Below are 18,778 nucleotides of genomic sequence, written 5' to 3' on the forward strand. Positions count from 1 at the left end.
GCTGCGAAGCATCCGAATGGATAACATATCCAGCAAGGTAGTTTGCACGTTTCTAAATCCACAACAGTGATTGATTGAAAGTGGAGATTTGAACCTTAACCTAAACACATGCATGCAACAGGTTACGACTCCACAGCGTCCAATGTCAAAAAATGGAAAGCAAGCATTCTCTTTCCAACTTCATTAAAATAAAGAACCTATTTTCATTATTTCTCTCTCGAGTTCTCTCTCTCACGTGCACTCTATTTCTCGTTCTGGGTTGGTGCTGATGTGGTTGCCATGGTTATATTGTTAGGCCTACCGTTTCCAAGGAGTGCAACTAATCTGAGGCAGAGGCCTAAATAAATAAACACGTCGAGTTATTTATTTGTACATAGCCTAATTGTAGTATTTTATATAAATTATTATGCTGATCAAACTTTTGGGAGCTCTACGTGGCCCACTAAACATCCACCAAGATGCTGGTGGACAAAGGACTGGACTACAAAACTTCAGAACAAAGTTTTTATTTTGACGGTGCTAGACCGTAATGACAAAACAAGTAAGAGCGTTTCCATTTGTGCCTGGCCTTCTGTGTGAGAAAAAAAGGTATTTTACATTTTTCTTCAGACCCGTTATATTATAACCCGGAACTCAACTGGAGTTGCTAGTATGACCACGTGGGCAGTCGATATCCAATGGACAGTCTTAGGGGTGGGGCTGTCAAATGCAGCACACTGTCCATCAAATCTAGCCATTGTGCTGCTAGAGCTAATAAGCTAACGTGGGTAGTGCAGCGTTGTAATAGCTAGCTATAGTAGCATTCAACTTAATTGGATGTCTTTAGCATGGTGGTATTATCTGCCAGTAACGTTGTATTTACGGTAGATGATACTCTTACAGTAAATGGAGAACGGAGACTACAAGTGTCTGCTGTTTAATTAATGTGTATAGTTTACTGGCAGCCATCATTGATAGCGTTAGATGACAGCTAGCTAATGCTGGCTAAATTTTGCTAGGCTTACACATCACCAGCAGGCAGGCGTAGTCACACTTGCTAGCGGTTAACGTGAAGATCTTGCATAGTTATCAGTAGTAATTAGTATTAAATTGCATTTTCAAACGGCCATTCAGTCGCCGACAGCTTTGCTATCTTTGGTGGCATCATGGATAAGGTAACGCAAAGCATTTACGCTAAGATATACATATCGCTGTGTAGCTACTGGTAGTTTAGCTCGTGGGTCGGAGGCTCCGTCTATATATTGGAGCTTAGTTCCATGGGAGAAAATAGATAATTTAAAGACCTATCTTAAACGTATGATTTGTTTGGTGTGTGACATTCAGCTAGAAAATAGCTCAATGTGTCTGGTGTTTTCGCAGGAGCAAATGTGTAGTTTTAATTTAGAAACTTTAGTAACAACTATAAAGTCTGTCATTTTCAGTGTATAGTCGGAACCTTAGCAATACGCCGCTAACAGTTACTCTACTAGGTGTCTTTGCGGTGTTGATGAGGGAACGCCTCATCAGTCTGAAGACTCTGTGGGGTTTTGCAATAAACATTTGACACTGGTCACTGTGCTACAGGACAATGTATCATGTTAAAGCTGTAAAACTTTGCGACAAAACTGTGAAAGGTGTCAACTCATCCTTGCTCTGTCATACTGCATGTTGCCGTTTAGATTTGCCATTCAGTTTTTTTTTTTTTTATCTTCTCACAGGCGGATTTCTTGAAAGGTCTCCCGGTTTACAATAAAAGTAATTTCAGCAGGTTCCATGCGGACTCAGTGTGCAAAGCATCTGTGAGTATTTTATTCAATCACTATCTCCCTGACAAACTCGATGTTGCGCAATTTACGTGATACCGAACGTGTTTGGTTCTCCATTAACAGAACAGAAGACCGTCGGTGTATCTCCCCACCCGCGAATACCCCTCAGAGCAGAGTGAGTATACAAGTCATTACAAGAAAGCACATTGTTGATCATCCCAACAGTTGTTAATCCCGGTTATTAGTTTTAATCATAAATGTGTTAAAAATTGTTTGAATAATTACATTTGACCTTCACAGTTATTGTTACTGAGAAAACAAACATTCTCCTGCGCTACCTTCACCAGCAGTGGGACAAAAAGGTAAACAAAAACAAAACAGATGCATGTTTGCATGATAGTAATTCATCATTCTTAGCCATGAAGTGGTTTTAGCTATGCACACAGAGCTAGCAAAAATATGGAAATAAACGAATCCTGAGAGTTAACTTTCTCACCTCACCTTGCTTGTTCTGTCTACCAGAACGCTGCAAAGAAGAGGGAACAGGAGCAAGGGGAGGGGGGAAGCCCGGCTCCCCCCAGGAAAATAGCCCGAACAGATAGCCAAGAGATGAACGAGGACTCATAAGGATGTGTATGTATGTGTGTGTGAGTGTGTGTGTGTGTGTGTGGGTGTGGGTGTGTGTGTGTGTGACATCCACCAAGATGAGTCTTAGTGGACCGACAGGCACAGACGAAGACGGAATATACACCACTTGGAAGAATTTTAAATTACATGCAGCGCTAATACAATGCATTGTTAGGTTAAAGAGAACCTTATTGGGGACAATGAAGCAAGTTTTTGTTACCTTTTTTTATTTTTATTTTTTTTTACCTTTTTTGGTGTTACTTTTGGGCAAAGAGCTTCATGCGAGCTTCTTCTCAGCATCACTGCCCAAACTCGACCACATAAGGAGGCCTCAACCCGTCTTCAACACCCCCACCATTGGCTTCTCCTGAACCCAGGACCCCGGAAGCATGGTCTGCACCACCCCCTGTACACGCCTATTAGGGTTCTTTATGCATATCGTACATTCTGATTTGAAAGTGTCTGTGAGTGTTAAGTCTGTGGTTTAACGTTGTGCTGGTTTTATTTAGATGTTTGTAAATGAGTATTGCCCCCTGCTGGCCAATAGCAAAATAGGCCGAACAGCTTGCTTCTCTAAAAACATTGGATCCTTGGGAGAAAAAAAAAAACTTTGAGTCATGGCAAGCTGATATGTGTATTAATTAGACAAGTGTCTTAAGTCGAGTACCAGTCAAATTGTACACTTAGCAAATTAGTTACGTTTGTCTATGTAAAGATTTGAACTTGCACAACTAGCCTAACTGATAGTACAAGTAGCATTGAGCAGCATGTCAGGGTTGGAACGAATGTATTCATAAAAACCTCCTGTATATAAACCATTGGCAGCCCTAGGATAGTGACTTCATATTTAATACGACATTGTATTGGCCTTTTTCTGAAGATAAATGTATGTGGCTATAACAGACATTGTTGTACAGGTGAAGAGAGAAAGCACTAAATCCCAGAGAAGGAGGTTAGACAGCCCTCCATGTCTGACCAGCTGGCAAGCTGGTGTTTGGAGTTGTCTGGGACGTCAGAAAGACCACCCGCCATTGAATGCACAAATAGCATGCACAGTGAGGTGCAGCTGCCATCTTGCCTTGTTTCGACACCTGCAGACCGAGTTTGCCGCCGCCGCGCAGAGTCCAGTGAGACCTTTTCGTTTACGCTGCTCAACAATATCACAGCGAGCCTAGTCCTTTCATTCAACCGTAGCTGCTGCGATGTGGGTTGACTGTGCCGTCGGTTACCTTCCTTAGCAACGTGCCACACCCTCTGGCTTCGAGGCAGTAATATAGCTTCTGTTTTAGACTGTTCCCACACCTTGCGCCTTTCTCTGTCGTGCGTCAGGTCAATGTAGTACTAATACGGCTTCGCTCCAATGAAATGTGATGGAAAAGTCAGCTTTTGTTGTGATACAAAATAAAATGTACTTGAACCTTTTGACCTATTTTGTAATGTGTTTGTAAGAGTGGTATTTTGAGAAAGAGTGCTGTTATTGTTAAGTTCACTACTAGTAAAATAAAGCATTTTAGGGATCATGTCACATATCACAAGACCCTTTCTCTGTTTGATTGATAGTGCCTTACCTGACGCAGGACTAGAGTTAATAACACAAATAGCCCAATACAGCCTTAAAGTTTTAAATTGTTTTATTATCTATTTCAGATCTTACAAAAATATGACAAAATAAATTAAAAGAAATAAATAATCCCATTTCCCAATATCATATTTTTTCTTTTTTGATGTACAGTGGTACACTGGAAGAGCGTATGACGTTTGTTTCTCAGTGAGATGTTCATGAACGTTTTCAGTTGGGAGGAAAGGAGAAGGATTCTACAACTGCAGGTGTGCATTTCAATTCTACATATCCATTCATCAGACTGTGGGTTGAACACTACAATTACCCCCAGCCCCCCTCCCCATAGGTTTAATCATCCACAACAGCCTCCAACCCCCAAAGTAAACAACTAAATGAACCCTTGTACAACCCAGTTTACCTTGCAGACACACAAACAGTTGGATTCAGTCTGCTTCTCATGAAAACCTCAACTTGTCCAGAGAGCAACTGAAAACATTTAACCGATGACGTCCAACAGCCAACAAGAAAGATTTTTGACAAACATAAAAAAGACGTTCTATTCATTTGGCGTAAGTAACTGTCCACGGCTCTACGATTTTTTTCAATCAACAAATCACTTTAATAAGCTCAAAGTGAGGCAAACATGATGAATTCCCACGAAAAATAACTGCTCTTATGGCGTATACACAGCTTAATACTCCCTTAGGACCATTGTGAATGGAGGTAATTTTCCTCTTTGCTGAAGCACATGGATGGGATACACAACAGTGAAAGGTTCCCTTCACTTGTTTTCAGCCGGCCAATCCGTTCAACATAAAAGATGGAGGTTCTCGCCACCTATCTGCAAATCCATTAAAAGAGAAGCCATGTAAGAGATGGTTGAGCTCGAGTGAGACAGAGTTCACAGATATGTCAGGTAGGCCTTCTTAGATTTCCAATTTGTTTCGTCTTACACATGACTGATGCGTGTCAGATTAGGCCTGTACAGACAGTCAAGATGGGATGTCCATTATTAACAGCAGAGCCCATCCACAAGGAGTGGCGAGGTCAGGTCAGGAGGTCAGAGGTCAGGTGGAGAGGTCATGTGTTTAAAGCTGGGTAGCAGCGTAGGTCAGGGTTACGGTAAGGCGGAGATGCATACAGGCAAGGGGGGCGGCGCCACAAGGGGGGCGGGGCCACAAGGGGGGCGGGGCCACAAGGGGGGCGGGGCCACAAGGGGGGCGGGGCCACAAGGGGGGCGGGGCCACAAGGGGGTGGGGCCAAGGGAAAACAGTCACACACTCACTTCATTATTGCAAAGATTGTTGTCAGGAAGATGGGTGTGGAGATGCATAGTTCATGGATCTGACTACTACTGAGCAAAATCTCTCTGTAATGTAAAGTTATTAGTGCTGTGACCCACCTGAAGCCCATTAGTGACAATCGATTGCTAAGCAATGGTTACAAACTGTTCCTAACGCATAACTTCTGAGGCCCTAGTCCCCGTTTTAGAGAACTCAAAGCCTGCTATCCAGCTGACTCTACCTGCTGGCTGTTCTGAATTACAAAAATAAATAACACAACAACGACAAAAACAACAACTATGATTTCAGTTTTTGTTCAAATCAGACAGACAGCAAGAGTTGTTAGAGAGGAGCTGCTTTGGTAAATTAATCAAACAATTCAATAAAAAAGCAACTATCCCAAACATAAAAAAAAGACTGAAAGGTCAAACGAATAAAAAGATGACCTCCCAGCCTAATGACGGCCCCCTACTGGGAACAGCTGAGATGAACCGCACCTTCTTGTGCCTTGTGATGAACAGAAATGCAGCGTTTTCATTGGCCATGAGGTTGGCTGGTGGCACCCCATATCGCTCCCTCACAACACATTTCAAAGTGTTCATTTAACACCGGGAGCGTTGCACACCGTAGGTCCATCTAAGGAAGGAGTGGGCCTGCATAAACACTGGACGCTCCCGCTGTTAAACAGACACTTTGAAACGTCATTCGTTCCAGACCGCGGCGGGTTTTAGTGCAAGTGTCCTCCCTGCTCATCAGTCTACGGAGCCGTTCCTGACTGTTCCTCGAGGGAACGGATACGCAGTAGCTCAACAGCAGAGATCTCACCCGCTATATCAAGAGATCGCAGGCTCAAATCCCACCCCCCACCCTCCTCGTTTGTCGTCTTTGACCAACGCGTTTGCTAAATGAATGAACGCGTTTCAAAGCCCTCTGCGGGCTTGAACGGGGCCCAGGGTGTAACAAGCGAGCCTCTCCGTCAGAAGAACGCTCACTGCGCTGTAGCGTGACTATCCTCTGCCTGACAAACACACTTCCCTCGGGCGTCGAATCGAATCCCTCCCTCTTCATCGTTCATCAGGGAGTCAGGTGGCTGAGCGGTTAGGGAGTCGGGCTATTAATCAGAAGGTTGTTGGTTTGATTCCCCGGCCATGCAAAATGACGTTGTGTCCTTGGGCAAGGCACTTCACCCTACTTGCCTCGGGGAGAATGTCCCTGTACTCACTGTAAGTCGCTCTGGATAAGAGCGTCTGCTAAATGACTAAATGTAAATGTAAATGTCTCCTTCTTTCCCCTCCTGCGTCTCTCCTCTTTGCATCATGCCGCTCGTCTGATACCGCCACTTCACCGGGGGGCGTCGAACGAGACTGGCGCTCGCCGCGTCGCAGGGTGCGGATGAAAATGACCTCACTCGTGTTTTGCATCAGAGCTCGTGTTAAAACTGACACAGATTGATATTGCTCAGCTCCTCCGCTCAGATATAAATGCCGCGGGGGACCAGACCCCCTCCAGGGTATAAACAAGCCAGGTATCGCCTAGCTGTGTGGAAGGAGCGGGGCCTCACAATGTACTTGAAGTAAAAAAACAACAACAAAAAACTGTGACTCTCTCTCTCACGCTGGGTGTGTGTGCATGTGTTTTGTCCTCCCTCAGGCCCCCTTTGGAGGCTCACCGTGTTGCCACGGTGAGCCTCCAAAGTGCTTACAATTTTCAGACAAGAAGAAAACAAAGAAACCGCTCTCCCCCTTTAAAGGCTTGAAAAGTATCCGAAACGCAGCTCATGCATTTCTATATGTATTGCAGATAGAAGGGGATTAGAATGTGTGTGTGTGTGTGCGTGTGAGAGTTAGGGGTTGTGTGTGTGTGTGTGTGTCTGTGTGTGTTTTTGCGACGGTATGTGTGCGATGCACCTTTGCATTTGCGTGGGAGCGTGTTTAGGGGAGTTGCAGTTTCCTCGTAAAGCCTTCACGGCTCTCAGCACGAATCAGACCCCCCACATCTCAACATCTCGTCAGTCCTGCTCCCCTCTCAGACACCGGGCCTCCTTACAAGACAGCAGCATGGAAGAGAGGCCCGGCCTTCCCGCACAGTCAACCCCTCCGTCTCATCTGTCTGTGCTCTCACAGAAGTGCCCTCCTGGCCTCTGGGGACTAGGCTTTAGAGCCGGCGGGGTCAGAGTCCGTGGAGGCCCCGTTCTCCGCGGCCTCTCCCCCGGGTGAGGGGAACTCGTCAGGTACCCCGTTCAGGTCGGCCTTGGAGGGCTGCTTGTCGGAGCCCTGCGAGCCCTCGCCCTGTTTGGACACCTGAGCCCCGTTCACGCAGGGCCCGCCCTCGGACTTCCCGAAGTTGAACAGTTTTCCGGGGTTGAAGGCCTTGCTGGGTGACTGGGACCGCTCCTGAGAGCCAGCCCCGGCCGCCGCCGCCGCCGCGTTGGTTGCCGTGGCGGCGGCAGCGGCGGCCGCCGCCTCTTTCTTGTTCTCAGGCGACTTGAGGAACTTGAAGCTGAGGAACCCCGGGAGTTTGGGCTCGTTTCCCGTGGGCGACTGAGGGGAGCGCGCCGTGCCCGAGGAGAACTTGCTCTGCAGGGGGATGATCTGCTTCAGCTTCATCACATTGTTGTTGGCCAGGAGAGAGCTGGGCCTCTTGGGTTTGTCCGAACCCCCACCTCCTCCCCCTCCTCCTCCCCCTCCTCCGCCGCCAGAGCGAGACTTCCCGCCGTGGCCCTTGTCGTGGTGGTGCTCACCAGAGGACTCCCCCTTCCCCTCGTCCCGCTCCCTCTCCCGGCGCGCCTGGTGCTCCGCCTGCCTCTGACGCTCCTCCTCCTCCCTCTTCCTCCTCTGCAGCTGCTGGTAGTGCTGCTGGGCCTGGCGCTCGTGCCTCTGCAGGAGGAGGGGAGGAGGGAGGAGGGGGAGGAAGAGGGGAGGGGGGAGGAGAGAGGAGGAAGGAGTAGGGTGAGAGGAGAGGGGAGGAAGAGGGGAGGGGGGGAGGAGGAGGAGGAGAGAGGAGGAAGAGGGGAGGAGCAGGGGGAGAGGAGGAGGAAGAGGGGAGGAGCAGGGGGAGAGGAGGAGGAAGAGGGGAGGGGGGGAGGAGTAGGGGGAGAGGAGAGGTGAGGAAGAGGAGAGGTGAGGAAGAGGGGTGGGGGAAGAGGAGGAGAGGGGAGGAGGAGGAGGAGAGGAGGAGAGCCATCTCACTTTCAGTTGAAACACCACACCTGTTTAACCAGCACGGTTGCTGACCAGTGTCGGGGTGTTTACCTTGAAGGCCTCCCTGCGCTGGTACTCCAACTTGGCCATCTCTTCCCCCACCCAGCTGGGGATGTCTGGGATCGCCACGTGGATTACGTACTTCAGCAGGATGGCAAAATGCTGCACACAGACAGAGAGGCAGACAGACAGAGAGACAGACAGACAGAAAGCGTCAGGGTCTTGGACAGGAGGACAGGGTTCAGGGTATGGGGCAGCGTTAGCAGCAGGCGAGTCCAGGTGTGTGGGTTGTTTTAAGTGAACACGGCGCCCTAAAGCATGTTGGAGTGTGGATCTATGCTGGATCTAGATATAGATCCAGCTCTTCCTAGCCACGCTGTGGGGCTTCAGGATGTCAACAGCTCAAGTAACAGTTGACATTTGGACCTCCATACATGTGCTAGCCTGCTACACCATTCATCACCATATGGACTTTCAACGGCAGCAGGAATACCCAGGAATACCCTCTGAGGCCCCAGAAAGACCTTTAGATGCACTGTCAGGCTTTAACCAGGAAGACTGACATTCACACCAATGTGGACATGGTGTTCGCAATGTGATCTCGTAATAGCTACATGAACTGAGACCTAACTGTTATCGTCAAATCGGTGTGTGGCGTGCACCCCTGTGTGTGTGTGTGTGTGTGTGTGCAAGTGTGTGTTTCCGTGTGCGTTCCCATGCGTGCGTGCATGTGTGTGTGTGTGTGTGTGTGTGTACCTCCAGGATGACGATGGAGATGATGGCCATCTCCGGGCTGAGCCAGGGGAAGAGGCGTTGCAGCTGGCCACACTGACCAATCAAGTAACAGTTCACTATGATGGCGATCAGCCCCATTGCCTCCATGGCTGTCTGGAGACACACATACCAAGACGCACGCACACACACACACACACACACAGCAGAGCCAAGCTTACAGCAACAGCACACACACATGTATGTACAGTCTGAGATAAATAACCCCTGCGAATGCCACTGTATGAAAAAAGTGTTACGTCTAAAATAATTTAACCCTTAAAATGAAAAAACAAACGTATATTCAGGGGGTTAGTCCGACATGAATTAGTTGGGAGTTTTCTAGCACACGCAGAGAGAGGTACTTCAAGGTGGCGAGGCAGACCTGCCATTGGCCGATGCTCTCCACCCTGAGGCCGAACGGCCTCTGCAGGCCCGTGCACAGCTTGAAGGCGTCGCTGCGGATCTCGATGATGTTGTTGATGAGGGCGCACATGGCGGCCAGGGGGAACGCGGACGAGAAGAGGACCACGTAGCCGAACTGCACGAACATCTCCTGGTAGTCTTGGAAGGTGTCCTGGAAGGGACAGAAAGCGACGGTTTTGAACCGTGCCTGCCGTACCAGGGAGCAGGGTGATGGGTGACGGGGTGCCGCCCCAGAGCAGACGGCAGATCCGCAGGGGGGGGGGTCGTCTCCATGGTTACCAGAATGTGGGGGCTATGAGGTTGGAGGAGGGTGTGTCTGGCTGTGACCCGGGGGCGGGGCTAGGAGGAGTGGGGTACACGTACAAAACACACGTACACACACACACACACAAGTAGTTCAGTTGTCAGAAGCCTACCTCGTAGGTCTGCATGCAGCTCTCCATCTCCGCCTGAGTGAGGGTGGTGCTGCAGTGCTCCTCCGGAGGGTCGATCCACGACTCCCTCTTGGTCCTAGAGTCCGCCCTCTCCTGGCTCCGCCCCCTCCGCCGGTGCCGCAGCGACACCCCGCCCTCCGGCCCAGAAGGCAGCGGGGGGGCGGCGGCCACGCCCTCGCCCGCCCCGCCCCCCGACGGCGCCTCCTTGGTCTCGGCGGCCCCGTTTTCGTCGTCGTCGTCGCACATCTCGAACATGGACGAGGGGTCCATCCCCTTCTCCACCATGGTGGGGCTGCCCTCCTCCAGGAAGCTGTCCTCCATCGCTGGGGGGCCGGCGGGGCCAGACGACTTCCTGTCCACCTTCTCGATGAAGCTCACCTTCCTCAGCTTCAGCCCGCAGTCGATCAGGCTCTCCTCCTCGCCCTCGCTGAAGCGCCCGCTGTCCCCCTCGTCCCTCTCGCCCTCGTCCTCGTCCGGAACGCCGCACCCTCCGTTCAGACACTTCTTCTCCCTGCCGGGCAAAGACGGAGGTTTCATGTTTGTTTACCATACAAGTACAGTTCTTGTCAAACAGACATATAACAACAAATAACATTGAGTCAGGTGGCTGAGCGGTTAGGGAATCAGGCTAGTAATCTGAAGGTTGCCAGTTCGATTCCTGGCCGTGCAAAAATGACGTTGTGTCCTTGGGTAAGGCACTACACCCTACTTGCCTCGGGGGAATGTCCCTGTATTTACTGTAAGTCTCTCTGGATAAGAGTGTCTGCTAAATGACTAAATGTACATGTCAATGTAACATTTACCTCAACAACCATTTAAGTCCTTTCAAAACGATATACAACTGGTAGGACAAGGAGAAGAGGTGACACACAACGCGGAACACATGCATTCACAGAAGCGGTAACGTCTGTCGTCACGGTAGCGGCTGACCTGCGTTCCGGCTGGCCCACCCCGGGCCTGGTGCCCCTGAGGCCCGGGCCTGGCATGGCTTGGTCGGTGGGTGAAGCCTGGGCCTTTCCTGCGGCCAGGCGCGCGTACTTGAGCAGCGCGGACAGGAGCAGGTCCCAGACGCCGCGCAGGGTGAGCTCGCCCAGCTTGTGGCGCTCGTACAGGTAAGGCTGAAGCACCTCCTTCACGTTCTGGAGGAACTGCCGGATGATGAGTAGAGTAGCCAGCATCTATAGTGGAGGAGGGGGGGGGGGGGGAGGAAGGGAGGAAGAGGAGGGATGGGGGAGGGAGGGGGAGGGTAACAATAAAACCACATTCAAGCACCCCAGACAAATCTACAGCCCAGTTACATTTACATTTAGGTCACTTACATTTAGTTTAGGTCAACAAACCTATCTAACTATCAGAACCGCCACAAACAAGAATGGAGACAGTCCGAGGACAGACAGAGAGCACAGGAACAACAGCCTACAGTCACACATGCTGGTCCGACACTGACAACCCCTTTATGATCTCCACACTTCTGCTGTGCTCCTCGTGGAATCTATAACCCTGGAGAGATGACCTTCATCTAAGCCTAACCCGTTTCCTTAAAAGGCGAAGTTGGCGCGGCAACACTGTCAATGCCGTAACATCTAGCGTGGAACACAGGACGTACACAGATCATGCATCGACGTAATGCGGTTCGGAGGGGATCTGGATTCGACCTCTCCCCCCTGACCCTACAGAGAGGCATACTTTGGACTTGAAGAGGGCACGGAAGACCCAGGGTACGGTGACGAGGAAGAAGAGCTGGATCTTAAGGAAGAGGACAGGCAGCACATTGTCCTTGAACTGCCTCAACAGGCTCTGGCCCAGTGAGAACACCAGCAACAGCTTCAACACACACGCAGACAGAGAGAGGGGGGAGAGAGAGAGAGAGAGCGGGAGGGAGGGAGGGAGGGAGGGAGAGAGAGAGAGAGAGAGAGAGAGAGAGAAAGAAAGAGAGAAAAAGAGAGAACAAAGAGAGAAAGACACAGAGACGGATGGAACGATGGACAGAGTGGAAAGAGAACAACCGATGTATGGGGGGGAAGGAGAATGGAAGAGAAGGATGACGGAATGCAGAAGTTTAACAGAGGATGGGAGGAGAAGGAGGGAGGGATGGGCTGTCTGTATGTCTCACCTCTTTCAGACGTTCCATGTCTTTGAGGTAGAAACCAATGTAGAAAAGGCTGAGATAAGAATTTACAAACTGAAACTGCGGAGACAGGAAAAGGCAAACGATTCAGTTCATTTATCACGAGCAAGAAATGTCAAACTTCAACAGGAAACGCTAATGTAATCAAGTTCAACTCACAAGAACCATTTTGATGATGAGATTTTTCTCATAGGCACTCTGGAGTCTGTAGTTTTCTGTGGGGAAAAGTTCAATAAAGCCTGTCAGCCATGAGCATCATCACTGACACCCTAGAACTTATGCCGGTGACAAAGCAAAAAAGTTCAGATAATAAAATACTGTCATTTTTGCATAATTATTAGCAAGGCACCAGCTTAAACTTCCCTTAGCCCACCACCCCCGCTCAACCCAGGCTACAGTCTCTCTCAGGTCTCTCTCAGGTCTCTCTCAGGTCTCTCTCAGGTCTCTCTCAGGTCTCTCAGGTCTCTCTCAGGTCTCTCTCAGGTCTCTCTCAGGTCTCACCCATGTCGTTGAGCCAGCAGGCGATCTTCCTGTACACCTCGTCACACGCAGTCACAGTGATGGCCAGCATGATTTTGGGGATGAAGCGAGCCAGTCGAGGCATCTCCTTGATACCCATCACAAACTCCTGCAGGTCACACAGGAGACCAGTCACGACACGACCAATCACGAGACGGCCGGTCACAACACCACCAATCACAACAGCGAGGGGCGGGGGGGGCGGGCCTGACCTGGAGCTCGAAGCAGATGAGCATGGCCAGGAAGACGAAGCACAGGCAGAGGAGACAGATGGGCAGGCTGACCAGCCAGCGGAACACACGCCTCCTCCAGGGAGGGTAGTAGAACTCCTCGCAGCCCGTGATGGGACTGCAGCGCTTTACCCCCTGGGGAGGAGGGGGGGGGGAGTGGGGAGGAGAGGAGGGAGTGGGGAGGAGAGGAGGAGTGGGGAGAAGATGAGGAGTGTGGAGGAGAGGAGAGGAGGGAGTTGGGAGGAGGAGTGGGGAGGAGATGAGGAGTGTGGAGGAGAGGAGTGGGGAGGTGATGAGGAGTGTGGAGGAGAGGAGTGGGGAGGTGATGAGGAGTGTGGAGGAGAGGAGTGGGGAGGTGAGGAGAGGAGGGAGTTGGGAGGAGGAGTGGGGAGGAGAGGAGAGGAGGGAGTTGGGAGGAGGAGAGGGGAGGAGATGAGGAGTGTGGAGGAGAGGAGTGGGGAGGTGAGGAGAGGAGGGAGTTGGGAGGAGGAGTGGGGAGGAGAGGGGAGGAGAGGAGGAGTGGGGAGGAGAGGAGGGAGTGGGGAGGAGATGAGGAGTGTGGAGGAGAGGAGGTCACTTCACTGGTAGGGTAGGAGGGATGGGTCGCTTTGGATAAAGACGTCTGCTATGTTATGGAGTCTGCATCAGTGCATCTGTATCAGGTTGCAGTGAACGTGACCTTGGCTGACCCCTCGGTGACCCCGCTCCTCACCCTAAACTGCGTCCGGGGTTCCTCCAGGGCCTCCGAGGGTGTGTCCAGCGTGCCCCACTTGTACGCCAGCTCCGCCCCTCTCCTCTTCCAGCGCTCCAGGAACAGGGTGGCCCACACCACGTTGAAGAGGGCAAAGACCACGCAGCAGATGTCCCGGCTCGTCTAGACACACACACACACACACAGAACCCCGAGTGCAAACACCCACACACACACGTACGCACACACACAGAAACACATTAGAGACCATCATCGCTTGTGTGTACTGGGGGAGGTGGGCCTCGTGGCTGGCTTGCAGGAGGCTCTTCAGGTACAGGTGTCCAAGCCCACCTGGTCAGACTCGGTGAGCAGCCACAGCACAAAGCCGATGACAGCAGGATACAGCATGGAGGTTGTGTAGAAGCCCAGCCAGGCAAAGTACATGGCTATCTTCACCCCAAAGTAGTCGCAGATGTCATCTAGAAACGCCGCAGGAACAAGGGAAACATCATTCACGTCAGTTACGAGTCACGGTATGTTGCTTTCATTCTTGGCCGGTGTGCTTCTGAAAAAGGACTGTGTTAATGGGTGTCTTCTTTTGGCTGAGAAAAAGTTCAATAATACTTTAATCATACAGCAGGCTAATTCAGATTTGAGGCACTCCCAGGCTTGGATGTGTTACAGGACTGACCCAGAGGCTGTTTCTCACAGACGGCCTGGACCCAGGACTTCATCAGCTGGCTCAGGATGCGGGGTTCATGGAGGGGGAACACCTGCTGGATCACCCCTCGGGCACTCAGCTCTGGGACTGACACACACACACGCACACACAAGGACACACGCACACACAAGGACACACAAACAACTTTTAACATCCAGTACAGTCCAGCTCGAAGATAAATAACTTAATCATAGCTGCTTACTGATTGGCTGTCCCTCCAGGAAGTTGATGTTGTGGAGCACCTCTCCATGTTTGGCACGTAGATTGTCAAGCCAGTACTTAATGATGCTCTGCCTCTCCTGGGGAAAGAACAGGAGAACCACATGGTGTGTGTGTCTATGTGTGTGCGTGCTGTGCATGTATGTGTGTGTCTGTGTGTGTGTGTGTTCCAGTCAGCTGACCTGTGACGTGAAGAAGCAGAGCTCGCTCTCTATGTTGTCATAGATGTAGTCCTCCTCACAGGAGAAGCTCCGTGTTCCGCTGCCAAACTCGGGCTTCACAGCCTTCCTCAGTCCCATCTCCTCCGCGCCCCGCAGCAGGCTGCACGACCAGGGACAGAGGCTCAGAACACACACACACACACTGTACAACACACACACACACACACACACTGTACAACACACACACACACTGTACAACACACACACACACACTGTACAACACACACACACACATACTGTACAACACACACACACACATACTGCACATTACACACACCAGGGACAGAGGCTCAGAACACACACACACACACACACTGTACAACACACACACACACACACACTGTACAACACACACACTCACTGGACAATACACACACACACACACTACACACTGTACAAAACACACACTCACTGGACAATACACACACACACATACTGCACATTACACACACCAGGGACAGATGCTTAGACCACACACACACACACACACTGTACAACACACACACGCACACACTAGGGAGAGAGTCTTTGAGAATACACACACACTGTACAACACGCACACACATACAGTACAACGTCAAACACATAGAGACACACTGTACACACACACAGACATCGCAGACAGAGGCAAAGAGGACACACACACAGTGTACAGCGTAAGACACACAAACAGGAAGTGCCCTGGTGATGGGAGTCGCATTTCGCCTTCTCCCCCCACCTGTCCCCCTCTGCCCTCCTCCCCTCTTTTCCTCCCCTTCGTCATCCGTCATTTCCTCTCCTCCTGTCCTACCCTTTGACCCTCTCTCCCCCCCCTCCCCTCCCCCCCGCCTCTCCTCTCTCAGCGTCCCTGGGGCCGTTGACTGATCTAACACTAACACACCACCACACCCTCCACTCTCTGCAAGCCGAGGCTTGTGTCTCACACGCACGCACGCTCTCTCTCCTGTCTCACTACACCACATCAATCATACTCCCTAAGGCCACTGGGAAATAAACCCAATTCACAGTGGAGTATATTCAACGCCACGACATGATGAACAGCTGGAAGGGATATTGCACACGTACAGTGCGGAAGTGGATCTGTAGCCTCGGACCAGCCGAAACACAAAAAAGAAACACCACTTCTGGTAGGCACTGTTACAACCCCACAAAGTCCAAAAGGCTGTCAAGACTCTTTTTACCTAATGAAAATGTTTACAGCGGCTTCCTGTTTTGGGGGGTCTTAATTCAAAGAGTCTATTATTAGACTTGCTGTTAGCTTGCTGTTGTCAGTGAGTGATGCTAACCTGGGAGCTACGGACCTTATGGAGGCTGATAGTGCTGAGAAAGCTGGCGAACGGCACTTTGGGTTTATGCTACGATAGCAAATACATCACTAATGAACAATTCTGCTAAGCTGGTAGGAAAAGGGAAAAAGTCCGATGTGGTGAGCTGGGTATGAACGATGTCTCAGGTGAAGAGACAAGATAAGCCCACCTGTCAGGTTCTGTAGGGTCAGTCATGTGGAGATGACGCTTGGGCTGGAAGCTGTGGGTCTAGGGAAGATAAAGAGCCCTACTCTGCAAGGCCTAGACTCCTTGATGACAAAGAAAATAGTTTTCTTCATAACAATGGCTGATGATGCAATGCCTTGTTCAAGAGAGACTGGGCGGTTTATCTTTGCGATCACTGGAAAACTAGGGCATGTTTTCTTCCCGACCTGTGCTTGAGCAAGCGTGAGTTCTTGTGTGTGTGCCACCTGCCTCGGGTGTTCGTGAGACACACTGGCACACTTAGAAAAAGCACTCCTAACTCCCTGCTGGCTAGCTGTACCTATACATACTCCTCGATTTATCTTCTCTCCATTCAACATGTTAACAGGCCAAAGGCAAAGTTGAAACTCGCAGGATTTTCAAGAGCCATCGAAAACAGCCGAGTCAGCGCGGCAGACACGCTGAAAAGCATTGTGGGAAGCGAATGCTCTCCACTTTGCTGCTTATACGTTGGGAAGCATTTTGCTCCTACTTGACGATTGTTAAAACAACCCCTTGACCCACAACCTAAACCCATGGGTATTCGCAAGGAAGGGTAGGGAATCAGGATCGTTGTGCTGTACTTTCGGCAGACAAAAATGGCCAGCCTCACGCAGGGTGTTTTGTCAGAACTCTGTAATCTCATATTACGTAGTGTACCCTGCTAGCGTCACAGCCCGAGGAGTTGGCCATTGTTCGCTACACAGCAGCGGCGTTGATAATCTGGATTCAGCGTGGAAAATCCTGATTAGCCATCCAGGTCTAACACTGAACAGATGAGAGAATTGAAATGACTGACTCTACGAGGCACTTGCAGGATAACACATGTTCGGAGTCAAGGACCACAAAGTCAACAGCTCCGCCTCAGACGACAGCGGCAGTGTGAGTCCGAGCACACACACGACAACCCGACACCCGGGTTCACAGCAACCGGACCCTGGCTCCGGCCCACAAGACCATTTGGATGTTAACAAAGAGGGCGGTTATTAATTCATAAAGTTAAAGTCACAGGCTCTGTTTGTTTTCCACGTGACAAACGGTAGCCGCGCTGACCTTTGAGAACTGTTTGTGGGATGTTATCAACCAGATCAATATTAGAACCAGATGTACTGTCTGGAAATCATTTAATAGCTGCTATGTGAGGACGTGTATTTGCTGTGTTTGCATATATCCCCCCCACACAACCCCCCCCCAGATTAGGACCGGAGTGAAGACTACATGGGACTTCTCTAGGAACGAGGTTGGGGATTTGTCAGTCGGTCACATGACCAGCAGGGCCAGTGTACACAATAACGGACAACATAACAGGAAGAGGAAAAAGAAGAGAAAGAGAGACTACAGTCCCCTTGGAGAACTCTTACTTCTCATAAGTTGCCGTGACGAAGAAAGCGTAGACACGCGTGTGTTTATGATGGCGGATCTGGATGATGAGTTCGGGGATTCCCAGGCGGATGTGGTTCAGTAGCCATAGCAACGTGTGGTCGTCAGTCGTGTCTGTCAGAGGAGGAAACAGGAGAAAACAAAGGAACGAGTGTTTCTGTGTTTCGTAGACATCACGACTATGTTTACAGTCGTGCAATGCAATGTTTACTGGTACGTCATTGCCTATGTGTGGGTGTGTGCGCAGGTGTGCATGTGTCACCGTGTTTGTGAATCAGGTGTGGGTGTGGGTGCGTATGCATGCATGGGTGTGTCACACAGTGTTTGTGAATCACATGGATGTGAGTGTACGTGCGTGTGCGCGTATGTGTGTCCCCGTGTTCGTGAATCACGTGGGTGTGTGTCCACTGCACCTGCGAAGGTCATGAGCACGTCACAGTTCTCTGTGGGCACAGTCTTCATCCAAGACTTCTGGGACATCATGTGCCTCCCAGCCTGCAACAGCCGCTTCCCAAACAACTTATCTGGAGGAGGAAGAGAGAGAGAGAACAGAGAGAGAGAGACAGAGAGAGAGAGAGAGACAGAGAGAGAGAGACAGAGAGAGAGGGGGTGGGAAATAAAGAGAAACAAAGGCTGTCACTTTGCCACAGTGACACGGAGTGACAGACGAGGACACTTGTAGCACAGTCAGCCCCCCTCACACACACACACACACACCCTCCCCGTCTCCCTCTCTCCGCTCTCTCCGAATGTAAATGTCACCCTTCCACCCTCTGCAACATGAGAGAGACAGAGACGGACTTAACCCTTGCCGGCCTTGGGCCGAGCCTGCACATTGTCAACACTTGGGCGATTGCCACACAGTCCGAGCCAGTGAGGTTTCGGTGCGGGTATATTTAGCTGCTGAACCCAGTGTGAGGAGTCAGATTCCCCTTCGCCCTCACGTGACTCCGTTTGGTTAGCCGTCGGTTTTATATATTTAAATATCTAAAAACAAACACAAACTATCTGTAACGATGAATCTGGATCTCGACTGAAGGCACACTGTACGGTCTTCTGGTCCTGAATAATGAGGTAGGAGCCTGGAGAGAACGCCTGCCCCAAAACAGTT

At 50.5% G+C, this 18,778-nt stretch overlaps 2 protein-coding genes across 3 annotated transcripts in view; one reads left to right on the forward strand and one right to left on the reverse strand.

The window, feature by feature from the left end:
• Positions 1 to 768: 768 nt before the first annotated feature.
• On the forward strand, positions 769 to 3,794 carry dda1 (DET1 and DDB1 associated 1). The gene is made up of 5 exons (XM_067230271.1): positions 769 to 1,154; positions 1,698 to 1,778; positions 1,869 to 1,920; positions 2,046 to 2,107; positions 2,268 to 3,794. Exons 1-5 carry the CDS (start codon positions 1,146 to 1,148, stop codon positions 2,370 to 2,372), a joined length of 309 nt encoding a protein of 102 aa, XP_067086372.1. The 5' UTR covers positions 769 to 1,145; the 3' UTR covers positions 2,373 to 3,794.
• Positions 3,795 to 5,134: 1,340 nt separating this feature from the next.
• ano8b (anoctamin 8b) overlaps positions 5,135 to 18,778 on the reverse strand; it is a 23,628-nt gene continuing 9,984 nt past the window's right edge. The window contains exons 2-19 of one of the 2 annotated variants that reach the window (XM_067230269.1): positions 18,081 to 18,191; positions 17,649 to 17,781; positions 14,738 to 14,876; positions 14,539 to 14,635; positions 14,307 to 14,423; positions 13,967 to 14,094; positions 13,637 to 13,798; positions 12,907 to 13,059; positions 12,677 to 12,803; positions 12,335 to 12,390; positions 12,161 to 12,235; positions 11,734 to 11,871; positions 10,978 to 11,225; positions 10,030 to 10,558; positions 9,573 to 9,764; positions 9,173 to 9,304; positions 8,468 to 8,578; positions 5,135 to 8,092 (exon numbers count right to left, since the gene is read on the reverse strand). In XM_067230269.1, coding sequence (XP_067086370.1) covers positions 7,364 to 8,092; positions 8,468 to 8,578; positions 9,173 to 9,304; positions 9,573 to 9,764; positions 10,030 to 10,558; positions 10,978 to 11,225; positions 11,734 to 11,871; positions 12,161 to 12,235; positions 12,335 to 12,390; positions 12,677 to 12,803; positions 12,907 to 13,059; positions 13,637 to 13,798; positions 13,967 to 14,094; positions 14,307 to 14,423; positions 14,539 to 14,635; positions 14,738 to 14,876; positions 17,649 to 17,781; positions 18,081 to 18,191 — 3,377 coding nt within the window. In that variant the 3' untranslated portion in view covers positions 5,135 to 7,363. The remainder of the gene's footprint in view (positions 8,093 to 8,467; positions 8,579 to 9,172; positions 9,305 to 9,572; positions 9,765 to 10,029; positions 10,559 to 10,977; positions 11,226 to 11,733; positions 11,872 to 12,160; positions 12,236 to 12,334; positions 12,391 to 12,676; positions 12,804 to 12,906; positions 13,060 to 13,636; positions 13,799 to 13,966; positions 14,095 to 14,306; positions 14,424 to 14,538; positions 14,636 to 14,737; positions 14,877 to 17,648; positions 17,782 to 18,080; positions 18,192 to 18,778) is intronic. The other variant, XM_067230270.1, reaches the window with a different exon arrangement.

This window comes from Osmerus mordax, chromosome 27 (assembly GCF_038355195.1).
Source record: "Osmerus mordax isolate fOsmMor3 chromosome 27, fOsmMor3.pri, whole genome shotgun sequence".
NCBI lineage: Eukaryota > Metazoa > Chordata > Actinopteri > Osmeriformes > Osmeridae > Osmerus > Osmerus mordax.